Source organism: Heterocephalus glaber, unplaced genomic scaffold (assembly GCF_053883595.1).
Source record: "Heterocephalus glaber isolate CG9 unplaced genomic scaffold, H.glaber_assembly_v1.0 deba00001729, whole genome shotgun sequence".
In the NCBI taxonomy this organism is placed as follows: domain Eukaryota; kingdom Metazoa; phylum Chordata; class Mammalia; order Rodentia; family Bathyergidae; genus Heterocephalus; species Heterocephalus glaber.
In genome coordinates, this window is record NW_028258440.1 from 2,919,114 (window position 1) to 2,936,075 (window position 16,962).

Here is a 16,962-nt window from a genome sequence, read left to right on the forward strand (position 1 = left end):
AGTTCCTGACTTGCCATCATCAAAACAAGCTTGATGAGCAAGTCAAAGTAATTAAAATGCTTTGAGCAGTGCCTAGCCAAAAAGATCTGTGATCTACAACTTCAGCTGGTTTGTACCCTATCATTTGCAGTCCTCACCAGAGAGAAAGTACCATTCACTCAACAATTCCTCGCAGACCACCCCAAAAGGACTTAAAAAGCATTTTGAAAAGTACAACCTTAGAACTCCCTTTGTTCTTTCTTGCCTTGACTAATTTCTTTCCCTCTCTTTCTTTTCCTTCTTCACACCCAGCCTTACAGCCAGCTCAGCTACACAGCAGTGCATTTCCTGACCATCTCTGCAGCCTGGCTAGACCCATCTTTCCTCAGAATTTCTGGTCAGGCTGGTAGGGAGCCACTGACAGCTTTCAGCAGATGAGTGATAAAATAAATGCTGTGTTTCAGCTAACTCCATCATGTCTGTGCACAGCCTTGAGTCTACTTAGTGACAAAGGCCAGGATGGCATGATAAAATAAGGGATGATGTCTGACACGTTCTGGGGAAAATTGCTGATAAAATTTCATGATTAACTAAACATGGAGAGAAAGGAAATCAGCAGCAAGTTACAACTAATGCCTACTGGTCAGTTCTTCCCCTGATAATTTTGTGATTTACCCAATACATGTTTTATGGCTGCTGGCACCTCCCACACGAAATCAAGTAATTAAGTAGCATTCGGTGGAGCCTGATTATTCTGCATGCTATGATCTAATAATTTTAATGTATTTTTGATTAAGTATTATTCTCCTTGCTGCTGACAGGGTACCTGAGGTGTTAATTGTAGGGTGAAGATACTCAGTACAAGGAGGAAACAAATGTGATTATATCTGACACTTAACACTCACTATTCATTCCCATCCTCTAATAGATATGGCTGTTTAATTTAAAATACTGAAAAAAACAATTAATGTTCTCTCCTTCTCTCCCTTAAATTCCTTTTCAGAATGTACCACTTTTATTTTCTTTCTCTAGAAACTAAGAAAAATGTTAAAATGTGACCATACACAAACACATACACAACTTATCATTTATCATCATTATCAATCCAACTTTCCATCTAATTCAAATGGTTAAAATTTCTCTTTAAAAAGCAATAAAAACTATGTGCATATATTTATTATAATCTGGTTTCTTTCTGATTCCAGTGTTACAATAATGGAACCAATACACAAATAAGTTGATCTGTGAAACAGAAAAACTTCCATTTTCATAATATGTCACCAACCTCAGTGAAATTATAAAACCTTTCCTTCTTTAGATCCGCAATTCTCAGTGGAGTTCAAGGTCCTAGGGTGCTAGTTAGGAAACTTTTCTGTAAAGGGCCAGATAATAAATATTTTAGCCGTTGTGGATCGGATGCACTCTGCAGTCTCTGAGTGTCACATATTCTTCTTCTTTAATCCTTCCTCTGAAAAGTACAACACACACGCACGTGCTTGCAGGCCACATATAGTCTTCAGGCAAAATTTAGTCCTTGACTGCAGTTTGCTAACTTCTGCCCTAAGGAATCCACTGTATAAAATAAATTAACTGCTCTCTAATGCACCTCGAACTGGTCTTAGTTATATGACCTTATTAGGAGAGTTGAGAAAGAAGAACTCAAATCGTTTTCTCTGTTTTATAGCTCAGATGATGAACCCTGATTGGAAAAGGTACATTAGAGTCACAAAGCTCCAAAAACACTACTAAAAAGGAGATGATTGTTATTTTCAAAAATGTAGGCATTCAAAAATATTTACTAGGGATAATTTAAAAAGCAAAAATTTCAACAACTTGCCTTTTGTCTAAAGCATAAGGCAAACATTAGAGCCTTAATACTTCTTAGTAGAAAATTAATTACGCATAGTCAACAAGTAATGGCACATCAATTGCCTCAGTAGGAAATGAATTACATCTAATTCAAAATTTGTGTGGAATGTGCACCCAACTCCTTTGATATACAAATAGTCCTAACCAATTTCTAATTCCTTAGTAGGAGCTCCAAAACACATTTTACACGTCAACTATGCAATCCCTCACTTTACAATAAAGGAGATAACTTGCAGGCATTACTTCACAGTACAGAGGAATAGAATACACGGCATTCTTCATCTTAGTACACAGGAACAAATGACTTAGAGCCCTATGGCAAGGGATTAAATACTTAAGCTTGGGGAACACTTGGGCATATTAAATAAGAATATTCTTCCACAATAAGCATATCACCTTTTCAGATAAAAGAGTCTTTTTTAAAAGCCTAAAGCTATGCCTTATGTTTCAACCAGGATTACCCCTTACGCTGTAATTTTATGACACCCTGCTATTAAAAACTACACATCAGAGTAATTCAATTAAAATGCTTCTCATTACACAGATTGGCCCAGAACCCAGCCAGGTAGGTGGACAACCAGAGCGAGTTGTCTCTATCCTGGAAGTTGAAGAGGGGGCTGCAACCCCTGGGCAGAAAGCGGTGGTTTTGTTTCCCTTTTTTCAAAGTATGAAGGCATTTATATCTTTTTAACTACTGAAAATTGAAAGTCAGTAAAACAAACAATATAGTATTTAGTATCTGTAAGTTTTCTCAGAAAAAAGTAATTGCACTACTAGTACTTACAACTCTAAGCCAAAACATAAATCAAATGGTGCTAAAAAGTCATTAGACAAACTTATTTTAAAGTAAATCTGAGATACTATTTAGCCTTGAAATGCTCCCAGGAACTATTTTCCTCGAGGGATACTTTTAATGCCAAAGCCTACTGGAAAATAACAATGATGTTAAGTCTAGTCATTTGAAAGTGAATCTCCTATTTTGCCCTTCCCTCCCCACAAAGCAGCAGTTCAAATTAGCCAAATAAAATCCAAAGGATATTCTGGCATTTTCCCTTGTTAATGAAAAGTACTCTTTCAGCTCACAGAGGGGGAAAAAAAGACCACCCAAAATGACTTCAATTGTCTAGAAACAATTTATTGGACCAATACACATAACACCAAAATTGCATATCTTAAATAAAAAAGCAGCTGAAATCACCAACCCCATGTAGCCAGCTCTTCCCTGTGATTGTTCACAAGCTTTTTCCCAACCAAAAAGATTCTTTACATTTTCTTGCCATAACAAATTAATTATGCAAATGTAACTTTTATCACAGAAGTCATAAGCAACAACAAAGAAACGAATTACTGTTACCACCCCAATTTCCTTTTCTGTTACCTTTTTCTCCTCTCTGCAGAAAGTAGAGAAATTTCCCATTCTAAAACAAATTACAGAATTCTCAATCTTTAAAGCAAACGACTACTTTTCCCTTTCCTTGGAAATACTGTCTTTCTGTTCTTCCAGAGTCCAATATCTTTTACCTCACCTACATTTTCTGTTTGCTCATGAGGCAGCAGTAATCCTCTGGTATTATGAAATTCTACCTTCCCTAAGCAGGGTTTACACTGCAGCCTCCAAAAAACGATGCCTGAACCTCAGCAGATAGAAGATCCATAGCAACAGCGGTAATAGTTTTTTTTCACTCGCTATTACCAGAAATCACAGTCCAAAAAAGACGACCATGGAGGTGTCACTTATGCTAAAACCTCAAAATTGATTCATTATTTAACTAGTTGAGCCCCGCCTTTTCATTGTATGTGCCCTTTGGGAAGCTTGTAACAGAATAAAAAAGATCTTTCAGTGACAGTCACCATTTTTCATAGAGATAAATAGTTAAAAAGAAAAAAAGCAGCTCTCAGGGTACGAGATTTTGTTTGTCAGTGAAACAGGCTCTGATGCCTGATCCCCTCCATTCCTATCACCTTAAAATCTATCGTTTGAAGTACCTATAACAAATTGAGCTTCAACATAATAGTTTAGACACTGATGACAAGTTTCAGTTAACTAGAAGTCATTTGTATACTGTCCAATATCTCTGATTTTACTATCACATAAACAGATTTATATTTATCAATGGCAGTTGACTAGAACAGTAAGACTATTCTAGGAGAGAAATTAAGCAGTGAATTGGAAATTGTGATAAATGTAATCCTATATAATGTTGAGTTCAATTCTAAATCGCTAAAACTGCTTAACACTGGTATTGAATTTCATTAAAAGTCATTTCCAATGATCTGTACCCTGTATGGAATAGACTGCTGAGTTCAATTTCTTCAAGAATAACCGGAGTTTAAATATCAAAGGCAGAAAGAAGTAGCCAGGATAAAAGTGCAACATGTGTTACAATAAATGTGCATTGTATAAAAAATCCTGATAACCTTATTAAACACTTAGACATAAGTATATATACACATTTACCTTAAATATTTTAAATGAGGTAAGGAATTCTACATATTTACTCTATCTTTTCATGTAGTAAAAATATTTAGCAGCCACATGGATATCAACTTTACTGAATATATAATTTCACATACATTTTACTGACTTCCTTTATATATGCAGACCTTCTTAAATAACATTATCAAACCATATTTTTCTGCTTTTTGACCATCAACCTTTTTATCAATTTTTATCTTGACAATATATTTTTTCACTTTTTAAAAGCAGTTTTTTCTATGACTGATACAGTTGCAAATGTTGAGTTGTCGGTTTTTTGGGAAAGATTAAAAGTGTTTTCAAATGCAAAATATACTTCAGGTGCAGCACACGTTGTGTGTGCATGTACACAAACATCCATCTAGTCTGTCCATCTATACATCTATCATTTTGAGCAACAAAAACTTAATCTACCATTTGCAAGAGTAAGTATTCTGGAAAAGAGACAACTACCTGAGAAGTGTGAGGTATAAGGTAAACATATCTGAATTTTCATATATAAATTTTATTCTCTAAAGGGGAAAAAGTCACCTGGTGACTGTATGGATTTGTTCTAATGATAATTAAACATGGTTTTAAATGTTTTAAGAAGACATTTGTGTACATGCTTTTGAATATCCTCATTGATGGCAAGTCTTTGATTCTAAGGGATGGATTCATTTTTGTTGGCTGTGCTCATTTTAGAAATTAAAAACCGATCTAGGTACAAGGCTGGTGAATCAGGTGGGTAATCAAGTTCACACATATTGTTTGGTTCTGGCAAACTTATTAAATATTTGTTTGTCTTATTCTCAATCCTAATCCTTTGTTTGAACTAAACTGAGTTTTCGCACAAGGTACCAGTTGGCAAATACTAATATATTAATCCGACAGGTATAGGGAATATTTTAGAGAGCAGAGAGGCCATTTAGGCAACAATTGGATGTTTCCTTAATGATTGAGAATTAACTTCTTCTCCTGTCCAAGAATTTACATGTGGAACCACTAGTTCCCTTTGGAGTGTCATAATTATGAATAAGTGTTTTATATATAATCACAGCCCAAATATATTAAATCCAGTTTGTTTGATTTGGGGAATGTGGGTAGTGGAAGTAGGATGGAGGGCAATAACAGGAGGAGAGAAAGAGATTCTGAATAAGAAAAACTTAATGAGATATATCAAAATTGGAAAAGGTCTTTAAAAAATCTCTAACTTGGGGCAATATTGCCACTTAATAGCGTTTAAGACACTGACATTTTACTTCTTTTAACCAAGTTGCATTTTTGCCACTATATACATAAATAGAATTCATGTTCTTGGTGTTTACATTTGGACATAAGAGCATTTACTAAGTTGTTTACTACAGTAAACACCTAACCAAATAACAGAATTCTAGAAAAAGTATCTCTTTGTAAGAATTTGTCATCTATCTTTGTCTATCTTTATCTTATCCAGATAAAGTTAAAATATATGTAACAATAATAAAATATTAGAGCAATAAATAAAAACTGAAGTAGTTTACAGTACACATGGGTCAATGACAAATAAATAATAAAAAGAATGGGCATTTGTTGTCTAAATTGCAAACCTACTGCAATCAAGGCAGACAGAAATCATGGGTGACAGATTTGAAAGCTTTAGCATTTGCAACAAAGTGGTATTCAATTTCTTAGATGGATAATTGGAAATCTTATTATTTCCACCTCTCACAATTTCATCCACTACCTATATCCACAAAGGACTCTCAATTTTCCTCTACTCTACTGAACAAACATGCTCTTAATTACTTCTGTTTGAATGTGTAACCAGCACTTCAAATTCAACATTTCTAAAACTGAACCTTTATCTGACATTTTACCCTCTCCTCATATTTCTTCTCTTCCCATATGCAATTAGTTACCAAGGTCTGGTCAAGTCTTCCCTGCGAGATACTCGGGTTAGACCTCAAACCAGGAGAGCAGCTTGGAACACATTAGAAATGCACACTCCTACGTTCCACCCCAGACCTACAGAATGAGAAACTCCAGTGAAGGGGCTTTGCAGTCTGAGTTTCCAGACTGCAGGTGGTTCTTATGGATGGTCAAGTTTGACCATCATTGCTGTAGACCAAACCCTCACCAACTAAAGACTCTAGCCTTTCCATATCTCCAACCCAGCCAGTTGGGGTTTTTATAGCCTTATGAAATCTTCCAAAAAAACAAACAACATTGTTTCCAGCATTTCACTATCTTGCTGAAAAACTCATTATCAACTGAACACAGAATTAATGTGTCAGTCTAGCATTCAAGGTCTTTCACAATCTGGCCAAAACACAGTTCACGCCAATAGGTAACTACCTCAAACTTCTTCAGTAGAAAGAACCTTGAGTGTGCCTTTTGTCCCTTGCCTCCTATTTGTGTCCCAATCTTTTTCAAGAAACTGTTGATGGTCACCCTGCCTAGAAGCAAGGGGTGCAGTGGAAAACACAAGGCCCTAGCATAAAGGGAGTTTGTAATTGATAGCTTCTTCTGAAGTCCAATCTTCCTGGGATGTTTTGATAGCAGCCTATGTCATTTGGGATTTATCATTTTTGTTCCACACTAGAAGATTTCTAAACATGTGGGTGTCTAGTAACTCCAGTTGTAGAATAAGCATCTTAAGTTCAGAGACTTTCTTATAACCTTTGGTTTCTCAAAGATAAGCATCAAATCTTATGCCCTACTCAAAATAAGCCTTCCAACCTTGCTGCTAATAATTTTCTAGCCTAAAGTCAACTCAGTTGTTTCACAAAGGTTAAGTGTGCAAAAACATTAAATCTTCTCCAACTTGGAAAGTTCAATATATTATCATTTACTGACAAGCACACAGAAAGATATAGAGCTAAATTCAAACAAAGAATTTAAACTAAAACTGGGAAAGCAAACAGAACCTTAATTAATGAGTTTGCTGAGTATTCTTACCATAGGGTAAATAGCATTGAAAAGCATACATTTGAAATATGCTTCTTGCCCTGCCAGCCATACTGACTAGAGTCTCTTTAATCACAGGAGGTCAAAGTTCTATTTTCTATCACCTTACTTAGTTGCATGTGTGCATGCTTTACTGTTTGGTTTCCTTTGTGCTTCCACTTAAAGTTAAGGCAGGCAACAGGAAATTGAGAACAGGGAGTCTAGAAACTTTTCCAGCTCTAGTGAGCAGCAATAATGATGAGACAGAGGTTCTGGGAAGAAATTCTGATTTTATGGTTTCTACTGGCTCAGTTCCCCCAAGTTTTCTTTCATTACAACTTACACCCCACCTGATTATCTGTGTTGCTCATCCTCCCCCATTGGCCCCTGCTCTATTATTTATTCTAGACTGCATCAAACAGTTAAGCCTAGCTCAATATGCATACTGTAAAGTGATATGTCCCAGAGTCAATGGTTTAATGGAAAGCTGGGAGAGAAAGGGGGGTTAGGAAAAGGCACTAACAGAGCAGCTCAAACATGCATCTTCAAAGAAAAATCTGGGTGCTTCTAGATGTCTTTCAAGTATTTCTTCCATCTGCCAAAAATTGACTCCTAGGATTATGTTACCAGGCACTATTGAAACCTGGTAGAATAATTCACTTCTATGCTTAGAACTGTCCTAACACATCTAGCATGGTATGGACTTTAAATCCAGTGAAACTTCATTAAGTTGATAGGGGAAAGCTGTTTCTACAATCCAAAGCAACTGTTGTTCTTTGGCTAGACACCCTATTGTTGTATAACAAACAAATTGGAAAAAAAAAACCCAGTGATGGTTGATTTGAACCCAACTTGCTTTGGTCTTTTCTATTTTAACTTAATAGGGTTTTAAAAACACCCCGTCCCCAGTTTTTAACAGCCAACAAGAGAGAGGAAAAAATCTCACCACCACACATCATGTGACAAGGACTACCAAAAAAGGTTGAAAGTTTTTCCATAAACATTATTTTTTGTTGTTTTGAGACACACGGTCTTGCTAAGCAGTTCAAACCGGCCTTGAACTTGCAGGAATCATCCTGCCTTGGTCTCCCGAGTGCTGGGATTACAGGCATGCGCCACCATGCCCGGCTTCTCTAAACATTTTTATGAGAAAAATACAAAAACAGAATGCCTTGGGTTTCTCAACAACACATTTTTGAAGTTACTGACCAAAAAGGGGGGAAAAACATTTTTTTTAAAATGCTAATTAGAATATCTTCAATTCTTTCATCTAAGCCTCCTATAATTTTGTTTACTCTGAGGCTTAGGATGTATGAACCAAAATTTTCTTCTAACTCTGCCAGACTATCCAAAACTGTGCCATACTAATGGCTAATCTGATACTTTGGGGATAGGAATCATTCTAATCCATGATCTTATGATAAATGAAAGAAAAGAAAGGCCAGCGGGCTACTGTTAGGGGAATTCTGGAACAAGCCTGGAAAACGATGAGTTCTCAGCTGGGCCCTGTAGCTGTATCCCAGTATAGCACATGTTGATAAGTGATGGAAGAGGGGCAGGAATAGAGAAGGACAGGATCTGCCTATGTATGAGGTTTCTTTATGTTTCTGTACATTCATGTCACGAATTTGTCTGAGACATACGTAGTTTGGCAGAGGGACAACCACAACGATCATGGGTAGAGTCGGCTAGCAATCTGCCAATAGTCTTATATATAAATCCAATTTTGAAGGCATTTTCCTATACAATCACCCTTCCTATTTTATAAGGTGGTTGAGAAGAATTAGTATCTTTGATAAATATTTGACTTCCCCAGACATCAATTCTAAGATGTGGTCCCTACCATATAACACCTTAGTCTAAAATGGCAGATGATCAAGTAAAGAATGTACCAAAGATGGGCATCCACATTTTACTTGTATGTATTTCATGGAGTTTTGTTTGCTTTTAGAGAGTTATTTCATGGCATTCCTCCAGAAACATTTTACATGTACCTTTGGTGGAGATCTTTTGAGTTCTGATATGAGAAATGAAAGGAATTTGTTGCATCACATCTAGTAATCATGTTCATTTTGGTTCTCCTAACTCCATTTTTAGCAACAAATAAAAATAAACTACCAGGCTGGGGATTTAGCTCAGTGGTGCTGTCACCAGCCTGGCAAGTACAAGATCCTTAGCTCGATGCCCGGTACCAAAAATAAAAATAAATAAATAAATAAATAAATAAACTCTCACCTTTTCAGAAGACACAACTGAGTCAAAAACTATTGTCAAGATGTCTGAAATGCTATAGATTTCCATTTCATTAGGGCATTATTCCCTGTGAAATGTGAACATCATTGGGACAGTTTGAATACTAAGCCATTAGTCAAAAGCACCTTAGTACAGATGACATGATCAAATTCTAATGTGATGGCTGGGACAGGAAAATGAAGAAGTTTGAAAAATTCATGTGCTTAGGAGGGAGGAGGAAGACAGAAGGAAGGGTCAGCAGGTAGGTAGGTCCTAATCAGCAGGAAAAGCACCCTGAAAGCCCAATCGGGATTACAGCTAGAAGGAAGGAGAAAAAGAAAAGAAAGGAAGCCAAAGGAGTCTGTTTCTCCCAGGTTTGTCTGGAAGCCCTTGTTACTAAGAAAGCAGTGAAGCTCATTTTTTCTGAAAAGCCTTGAAAACAAGGAGAACGAGAACCCCAACGTTCAGACATCCGACTACTTCACAAGTATACTGTGCTAGACATATTATGTATAATGCATTAAAACCATTTTAATAAGTATAGAGAGTCTATATTGTACACACATAATTTAGCCTTCCGGATTCACAAAATTTAAGCATTACACAACATATCTGAAGAAAGCGAATTGAAAAAAGGTTAGAAAAGTCTTGTCTATAACACATCTACATATAATTCCTATGTAATGGTGTAAAGAGTAGTAAAATACATGGTTCCGGGCCCGGGGATTTGGCTCAGTGGTTCCGCCGCCTGCCTCGCAAGTGCAAGGTCCCGAGTTTGATCCCAGGTACCAAAACCCCCCCCAAAAAATCAAACCAAACAAAACAAAAGCGTGGTTCCTGCCTTCAAGAGATTTATAATCTAGTGTTGGAAAAATGTATAGTGTACTTACACAAAATCTAAGGCAGTATATAAATCAAAGACTGTCTGTGGCTGACAATATTTATAATAAATGCTTGGAAAGAAAGAGATTTCTATAGCCTGGAACACTCAGAGAAGTTTTATGAAGAAAGTAAAATAGTTAACTTCAAAATCAGGTAGGATCTTGCCAATCAGTGATTTTCAATTGTAACTGGCAAGGTAGAGCAAAGGGGATTTCTTGTTTAGCTCTACAGAGAGTAGCCAAATAACAGAAAGTATGGAAAACTGAGCAGAGGGTTTTGGATCTGACTGGGGGGAATGGGGTGGTTGTGGTAGGGTTTCAATAGAAAAATGTGGGTTACCAAGCAGGAAAGAGATGGGATAATGACAGTATTTCCGTGAGATTAGCCTAGCATTGTTTTGCAGGATGAGCTATCCACAGACATCATAACACCTTTTATGAAGGAGCTCAAAATGTACTCCACAGATGATAGTTAATTCATCAAAATAACCTCTCATTAAGTCACAGGAAATGCAGCGTTTATTATTCCCAATTTTGTAGATAATTTGCTCAAGGTCACTGAATAAATGAAAGGAAAAACAGAAAATATGGTATCACAATGTTCAGTGTTTCCTAGTATCAGCTGAATTATATTCTCTCATTTTCTATGTCTCAAGCAAAGCAGGTACATGATGGACCTTTGGACTGAAAGGCCAGCCTCATTACTGTTCCACACATAAATCCTACCTCACCCATTCCTATTTACGTGGCCCTACAACCCCAGGCCCTAGCTTCAAAACATCCAGCTAAGATACTCCCACCTCTCCAAGCTAACACTTGGCTTTGATTATTTTGTTCCAGCTGGTCTCCTGAGGCTTTGATTATTTTGTTCCAGCTGGTCTCCTACCACTGTTATTAGCATATTCAACACCTCTGCATCAACCAGGCAACAAGAGGGACAGTGCTTCGGGTCCAGCAATTCAAGGCAAATGCTTTCCATCTGAAATTGCAAATCTTGGTAGTTCCTTAGGAAGGTGTTAGGGAGTTGAGAACTCCGTGTTTGGTACCAAACAGAATTCTTTCTCCAATTTAAGTTTCTTGGGAACAGTTAAATAAAGAACTCTCCCCAGTTAACTCCCTCTTTATCTTGACACATTTTCACAACCTTTCATGTATCTTAAAGCCACACTTCCTCTTATGTATGTATGCATGTATTTATTTATTTATTTATTTATTTATTTATTTATTTAGAGACAGGGTCTAGCTATGTAGTTCAAGGTGGCCTTGAACTCATTATGTAGCTCAGGTTGGCCTGGAGCTTACTGTGATCCTCCTGTCTCAGCCTCCCCAGTGCTCTCTTCTTAAACCTATTTTGCCTGTCTCATGAGGGCCCTCATCTCTGCATATTTTTGCTGGTATTATAACTCTCTCCCTCCTTGTCCTTCATTTTCAAGTAAAGTGGCTGACATGTACAGTAGTAGATACTCAGTAAATGTCTGATGAATGGGTAAAGGTCCTGTTCTATGTCTCCAACTATTTGAGAATTTTATTGTGTCATTCCTTTGTTACCTCAAAGTTCAAAAGTGTAGAACACTAATTATGGTCTTCCTACCAGATCTGACTTTTCCTCGTTACATTCTAATTTTCTCCAAATGTATTATGATTCTCCCAGTTTGCCATAGGCAACACCACAAAGACTTTGACTCCTCCTCCTGTAACTAGCTCATTTTTAAGTCTAGTCATTTTGTTTTCTTCATAGTAATAGGCCTATGGGAGGCAAGCTGTCAATGTAAGGTCCATTGCATCTGTATATATCATCCCACTAAAAGAGCCTCTACAGATTAAAGTGCCTTAAATCTCTGGTTCACCCATTCGTCCAATACTGAGTTTTCACTTCATATTATAACCTTCTTCACTGAGTATCCTTCACTCAAAAATGTTTAAAGGGTAGCTCATATGCTTAAAATCATTCCCTAGCATTCAAAGATGACCATAATGTAGACCCCATCAAGTTTTCCGACCATAACTCCTATTATTTCTCTAGCAGAATTCTTTATCATGGCTTGAGTGATTTTATCCCACTCTCAGACTGCATACATGCTTACACATGAATGGGTACCCTTTCCTATGTATCTATGTATACCTTGGCTCAGGGTATTTCCCAAATACAGATCCTAACAATACTTTGGATCAGCTTATTTTCTTGAAGCCTTCAACTCTTCCAGTCAGAAACTTCTATTATACTTACAGTAAGTTTGTAAATTTTGCATTATTTGATATTTCAATGCTAGTTTTAACAACCCAACAAGATTTTAAAATCTTTCAAGGCAAGTCATGTAGTAGACTTCTGTATTTCTCTCAGAACCCATTTCTAGGTTTACCAAGGCTGGGCAATATTTTCTACCGCTTAGTTAAAAGTCTTCAGTAAAGTGTTCATGAATCCTAAAATGTTATTTCCACTCATATCTCAAATAATAACTGTTGTTAAATTGCACTATTTGATCATATTTAAAGATACACAAGAACTAATTTTAAAATTCCTTAGCAGCCACTTTAAAAAGTCTTTAATGAGAGACAAAGCATAAAGCATAACATGTGACATTTAGTACTCTGACGATTACCTGTATTTTTCCCCCTAAACTATATGAAAAATTTAAAAATCAATTTAAAATGTGTCTTCATAAATACTAATACAAGTTTTAAAGGGAAATATCTTAAACTTTTACATGATTTATGACTGCAAACTTCAAAGAAAAAAACAGGTTTTAAATCATAAAAGAGTAAATATTTAGTGGAAAGAAACAGGTTTATTGGGTTATTTTTTTAAATTGTATTTTAAATATTGTCCAAGAGTTCTTCTCCTGGTATGGAAAATTCCTTTAGTTATACACTAAAGAAGTAAGCACAAATTGAGAACAAAAAAGTTCATGCCTTCGACATTTAGTGTAACAAGGCAAAAATGTTCATTACCACAATATTAAAAAATATCAACAATATGAGCCTGAGTAACAAATTCATAAGGAAAAGTTTAAATTGGACCAAATCCTGGGTTTTCTTTCTTCATTCTAAGTTTCTTTTCTATTTTAAACTAGTAACAACAGAAATTTCTTTGTTCGAAAGTCAGGAATGCTAAAGTCTTAAGTGATAGAACAGGTAGCTCAGCTTCTACTTCATGTCTGTCCTCAGAGGGAGAAAAACATTTTGGATAAAGTAATTTTGTTTTTATTTCTGGAAAAATAATTTTTCCATCAATCTTTATAATTCATAAAATAAACTGTTAAAAAGTTATAGGCCAGTCAACCACTTCCCCGTGATTTGTGGATATACTATACTATACATTAATTTCAAGAACACATGGCTTACTCAAGTTTTCTTACTACTTTAAAAGCCTAAAAGTTGCTCCTAATTCTAACACAATTCCAGGGGAATTTTACTTGCTCATCATATATTTCTACAGCTCATGTGCAATATTTTTGCAAAATATAAACACTCAAGAGTCTAAGCTCAGGATTCACACTGCATGCCACTGAGTTTATTTTTAGGGTACTGCACATTTTCACCTAAGGAAAAATCTTTTTGTGTTGCACCAACTACTTAAGAACCATATGTAGCTGGGGATTTAGCTCAGTGGTTCCATCGCCTGCCTTGCAAGCGCAAGGTCCCGAGTTCGATCCCTGGTGCCAAAAAAAAAAAAAAAAAAAAAAGAACCATATGTAGAAAGAAAATGGAAATGTTGCCATTCACTGTGAATGACAAAATAGTCATCTTTCTTTGCTAATATTGACGAGCTTGCTCTACGAAAATTAGGTTTGACAAAGTAATCACAATTTTTGGAGGGCATGAAGCAAAAGGCAAATTTTAACATTTAAAATATGTGATTCACAGTCTAACCCACCTTAATTAAGATTTAAATATTCAAGAAATAGCCAACTCCTATAATTAAACAAAGCAGGGAGCAGCAATAGGAAACACCGCACAGCAAACAGTTCTTAGGCCATATAAATCAAATCAAGGTCAAGACAAATTAAATAAAGACCAGAAACCATTTTCTCCTCAGCACACACAGTTCCCCAGAATCACAAACAGGACGACCCAGAGGGAGGCGGGAGGCAGGGCAGAAGCACCACACGCAGGCGCGCGCGCACACAATGGAGAGAGGAGCTTGGGGACCCTCAGCTGACTGAAAGGAGAGCGCGGTGGGAAAATTTCACTTGGTTTCAGATCAGACAGAGTGAATGTGCAGTTAGTGTTGCAAACTACCAACTCTCTGGATACAGTCAAAGAGAGAACTGAATGAATTGGGCCTGGGGCAGGGGAGAATGCTCAAGAAAAACAGTTTGAAGTACTTTGCAAATCTTGAATGGATTAACTTTTTAAAAAAATCTTAACTATTTCTTATTTCATATTTCCTCCCCAGTCTCTAATTTTTATTAAATATACACGGACTTCCTGGGGCTTAACCTAGACTTGCCCTAAACTCAGCTTCAAAGGCCTGGTGCTCAGGAAACACGAGGAATCTGAAGGTAAAAGTATGTCCTATACAGATGGCCTTTTTGGAGGGAAAGGGATTTAAAATATCACTTTTGTGATCACGCTTAAAATGAGACCAGTGGCAAGAGGAAAAGATGAACTCCCTGAGTCCATAAGTAAATCGAGAGCCCAATCTACAGTGCTTTGATCTTTTTCTACTAGAAACAGACGCTGTGTGCTACTCTCGACATTTTTTCTTAACTTGAAAAAAGTTTGTTTTCACAGTTTTAGACTATGAGGGACTGAGCCATTGGTGTTTTGAGCCTCTGACCTGTTCATGAATGGCTTGTTAGGCTATCTTGCAAAGGAAAAACCAAAACGTGAATGCTTTAAAAAGTTAGATTTGAATAACATTTAGCAGATAGCCTGAAATGTACACATTTAAGAACGTAACGACTTAAAAAAGTCTCTCCGCATGGCTTTTCTTTAGTAAAATGAAAATACAGTTGGAGGATGGTGCTAGTTAGGCCTTGGTTAAGAAGTTGGGTCCCATTTAGTAGTCCCTTGTGCTGGACAAAAAGCTTCCTTTAAAGCTTCCCACGTGCGTGGATCTTATGGGAAAAGCCAGGAGAGGGGGCTGGGAAGTCATCAGGACCCTACATTTCTCCTGTCACCACCGGCTGGGCCAGGTGGGGGAGCGAGATACAACTTTGCACTTTAGAAACAGCTCTGAAAGGGAGAAAGAAGTCACCTCGCTTTGCGCACAGAGGAACAATCAATTCAATGCCACCTCCACCCCTTGTCTCGCTCCGCCCTAACTTGTGTGTAAGTTGTTGGGGGGGCACGACTCGCGTTTACTCCACTATTTCCAAGACATCTCCGTCTCTTCCACGTTAAGTCCCCCAGCCCTGGTCCCCGACCTCGCGCCACACGCTCCGCAGGCGCAGGTGTCTATTTTTATTACGCCCCCCCTCCCACGCACGCCACCGCCCCGCGCGCGCGCAAGCCCCATCTAGTTGCGCGCCCCAGTCCCTCCCTGCCTACCAGCGCGGAGCCCCAACTACACAGTCTAATAAGAGACTCCAGGAAACACACTCCGAGCCCTACTCGCGGGTCACCTGGCCAGAGTGGCCGGCTCTGTCTTTAGGGGAGCCCTGGGACCGCCCCTCGTCGCTGGTGTCCAGCGCGGGGCGCGCGAGGGGTTCCGGAGTAGTCACGTGGGCGGCTGGGGAGACCTGGGCTTGCTCACCTGCATCCCGGGCACTTGGACAGCCACCGGTGAGTGAGCCATGAAGGCGACCGCTGCTCCCTCCACACTGCTTAGGTGGCGGTGGTGCCTTGGGCTCAGCTGGCTCCTCCTACAGGGGTAGCTCGGCGGCCCGCCCAGGCTTTTCGATCGGGGCCTGGAAGGACACACAGAAGTAGGGTTACTGGGCTGGTGGCGCCTAGCCCCAGGCTGAGAGGTGGGCGGTTCGCTGCCTGGCTCTCCGGGACTCAGTCTACCTTTTTGGCGCCCGCCCGCCTCTGTGACCGCCGCCTCCGCAGTTGCTCCTCTTCCTGAGCGCGGGGCGCCGTGTGCGGCTGTGGCTGGGACCTGGGCTCGAGTGATGCCGCTCGTCTGCTCCTCGCCGCTTTAGGAAGAGGAGGTGGAGGCGCCCCAGCAACCCGCCCGCTAGCCTGTCCCGGGAGGCGGTTGGAGGCGGTTCCGCCTCTGGCCCTGCCCCCGCCCGGCAGCCGGGCGGCGTCCGGGGAGTTGAGGCTCAGGGCAGCTGGGTTTGGCTGAGGCTGGAACCTAAGAAGGGGGAGACTCTGCACGCGGAAAGTAAAACTCCGGGACTGGGAGAGCGGGAACACAGCTAGGCCTGCGAAGAGAGTGGAAGACTTTGGAAGCCCCTGGGGGTGTGAGGGCTTCTCAGAACCGGCCACGTTGCAGGCAAGAGTGAGAGGCTGGGCACATGCAGCCTGGGAGACATCTTCACTTGAAACTTGGGAAGTGTTGGAAGCTTTTCTTGGCTCCTCCGCCTGGCCCTGGGTAGGGTCACTGAGAGCCACCAAGTGGGTAGACTTACCCCCCCCCCTTCCCATCTCCCCAGCCAAGACTCTAGGACACCACTGGGCAGATCCGTAGCCTCTCCCCCTGCTTCTCCACCCCCAGGACTTGCTTCAGGT

General features: G+C 39.1%; 1 protein-coding gene across 1 annotated transcript in view; it reads right to left on the bottom strand.

Moving 5' to 3' along the window:
* Stk26 (serine/threonine kinase 26) overlaps positions 1 to 16,471 on the bottom strand; it is a 54,067-nt gene extending 37,596 nt beyond the window's left edge. The window contains exons 1-2 of the mRNA XM_004860074.3: positions 16,297 to 16,471; positions 16,043 to 16,196 (exon numbers count right to left, since the gene is read on the bottom strand). Coding sequence (XP_004860131.1) covers positions 16,043 to 16,084 — 42 coding nt within the window. The 5' untranslated portion in view covers positions 16,085 to 16,196; positions 16,297 to 16,471. The remainder of the gene's footprint in view (positions 1 to 16,042; positions 16,197 to 16,296) is intronic.
* Positions 16,472 to 16,962: the final 491 nt, after the last annotated feature.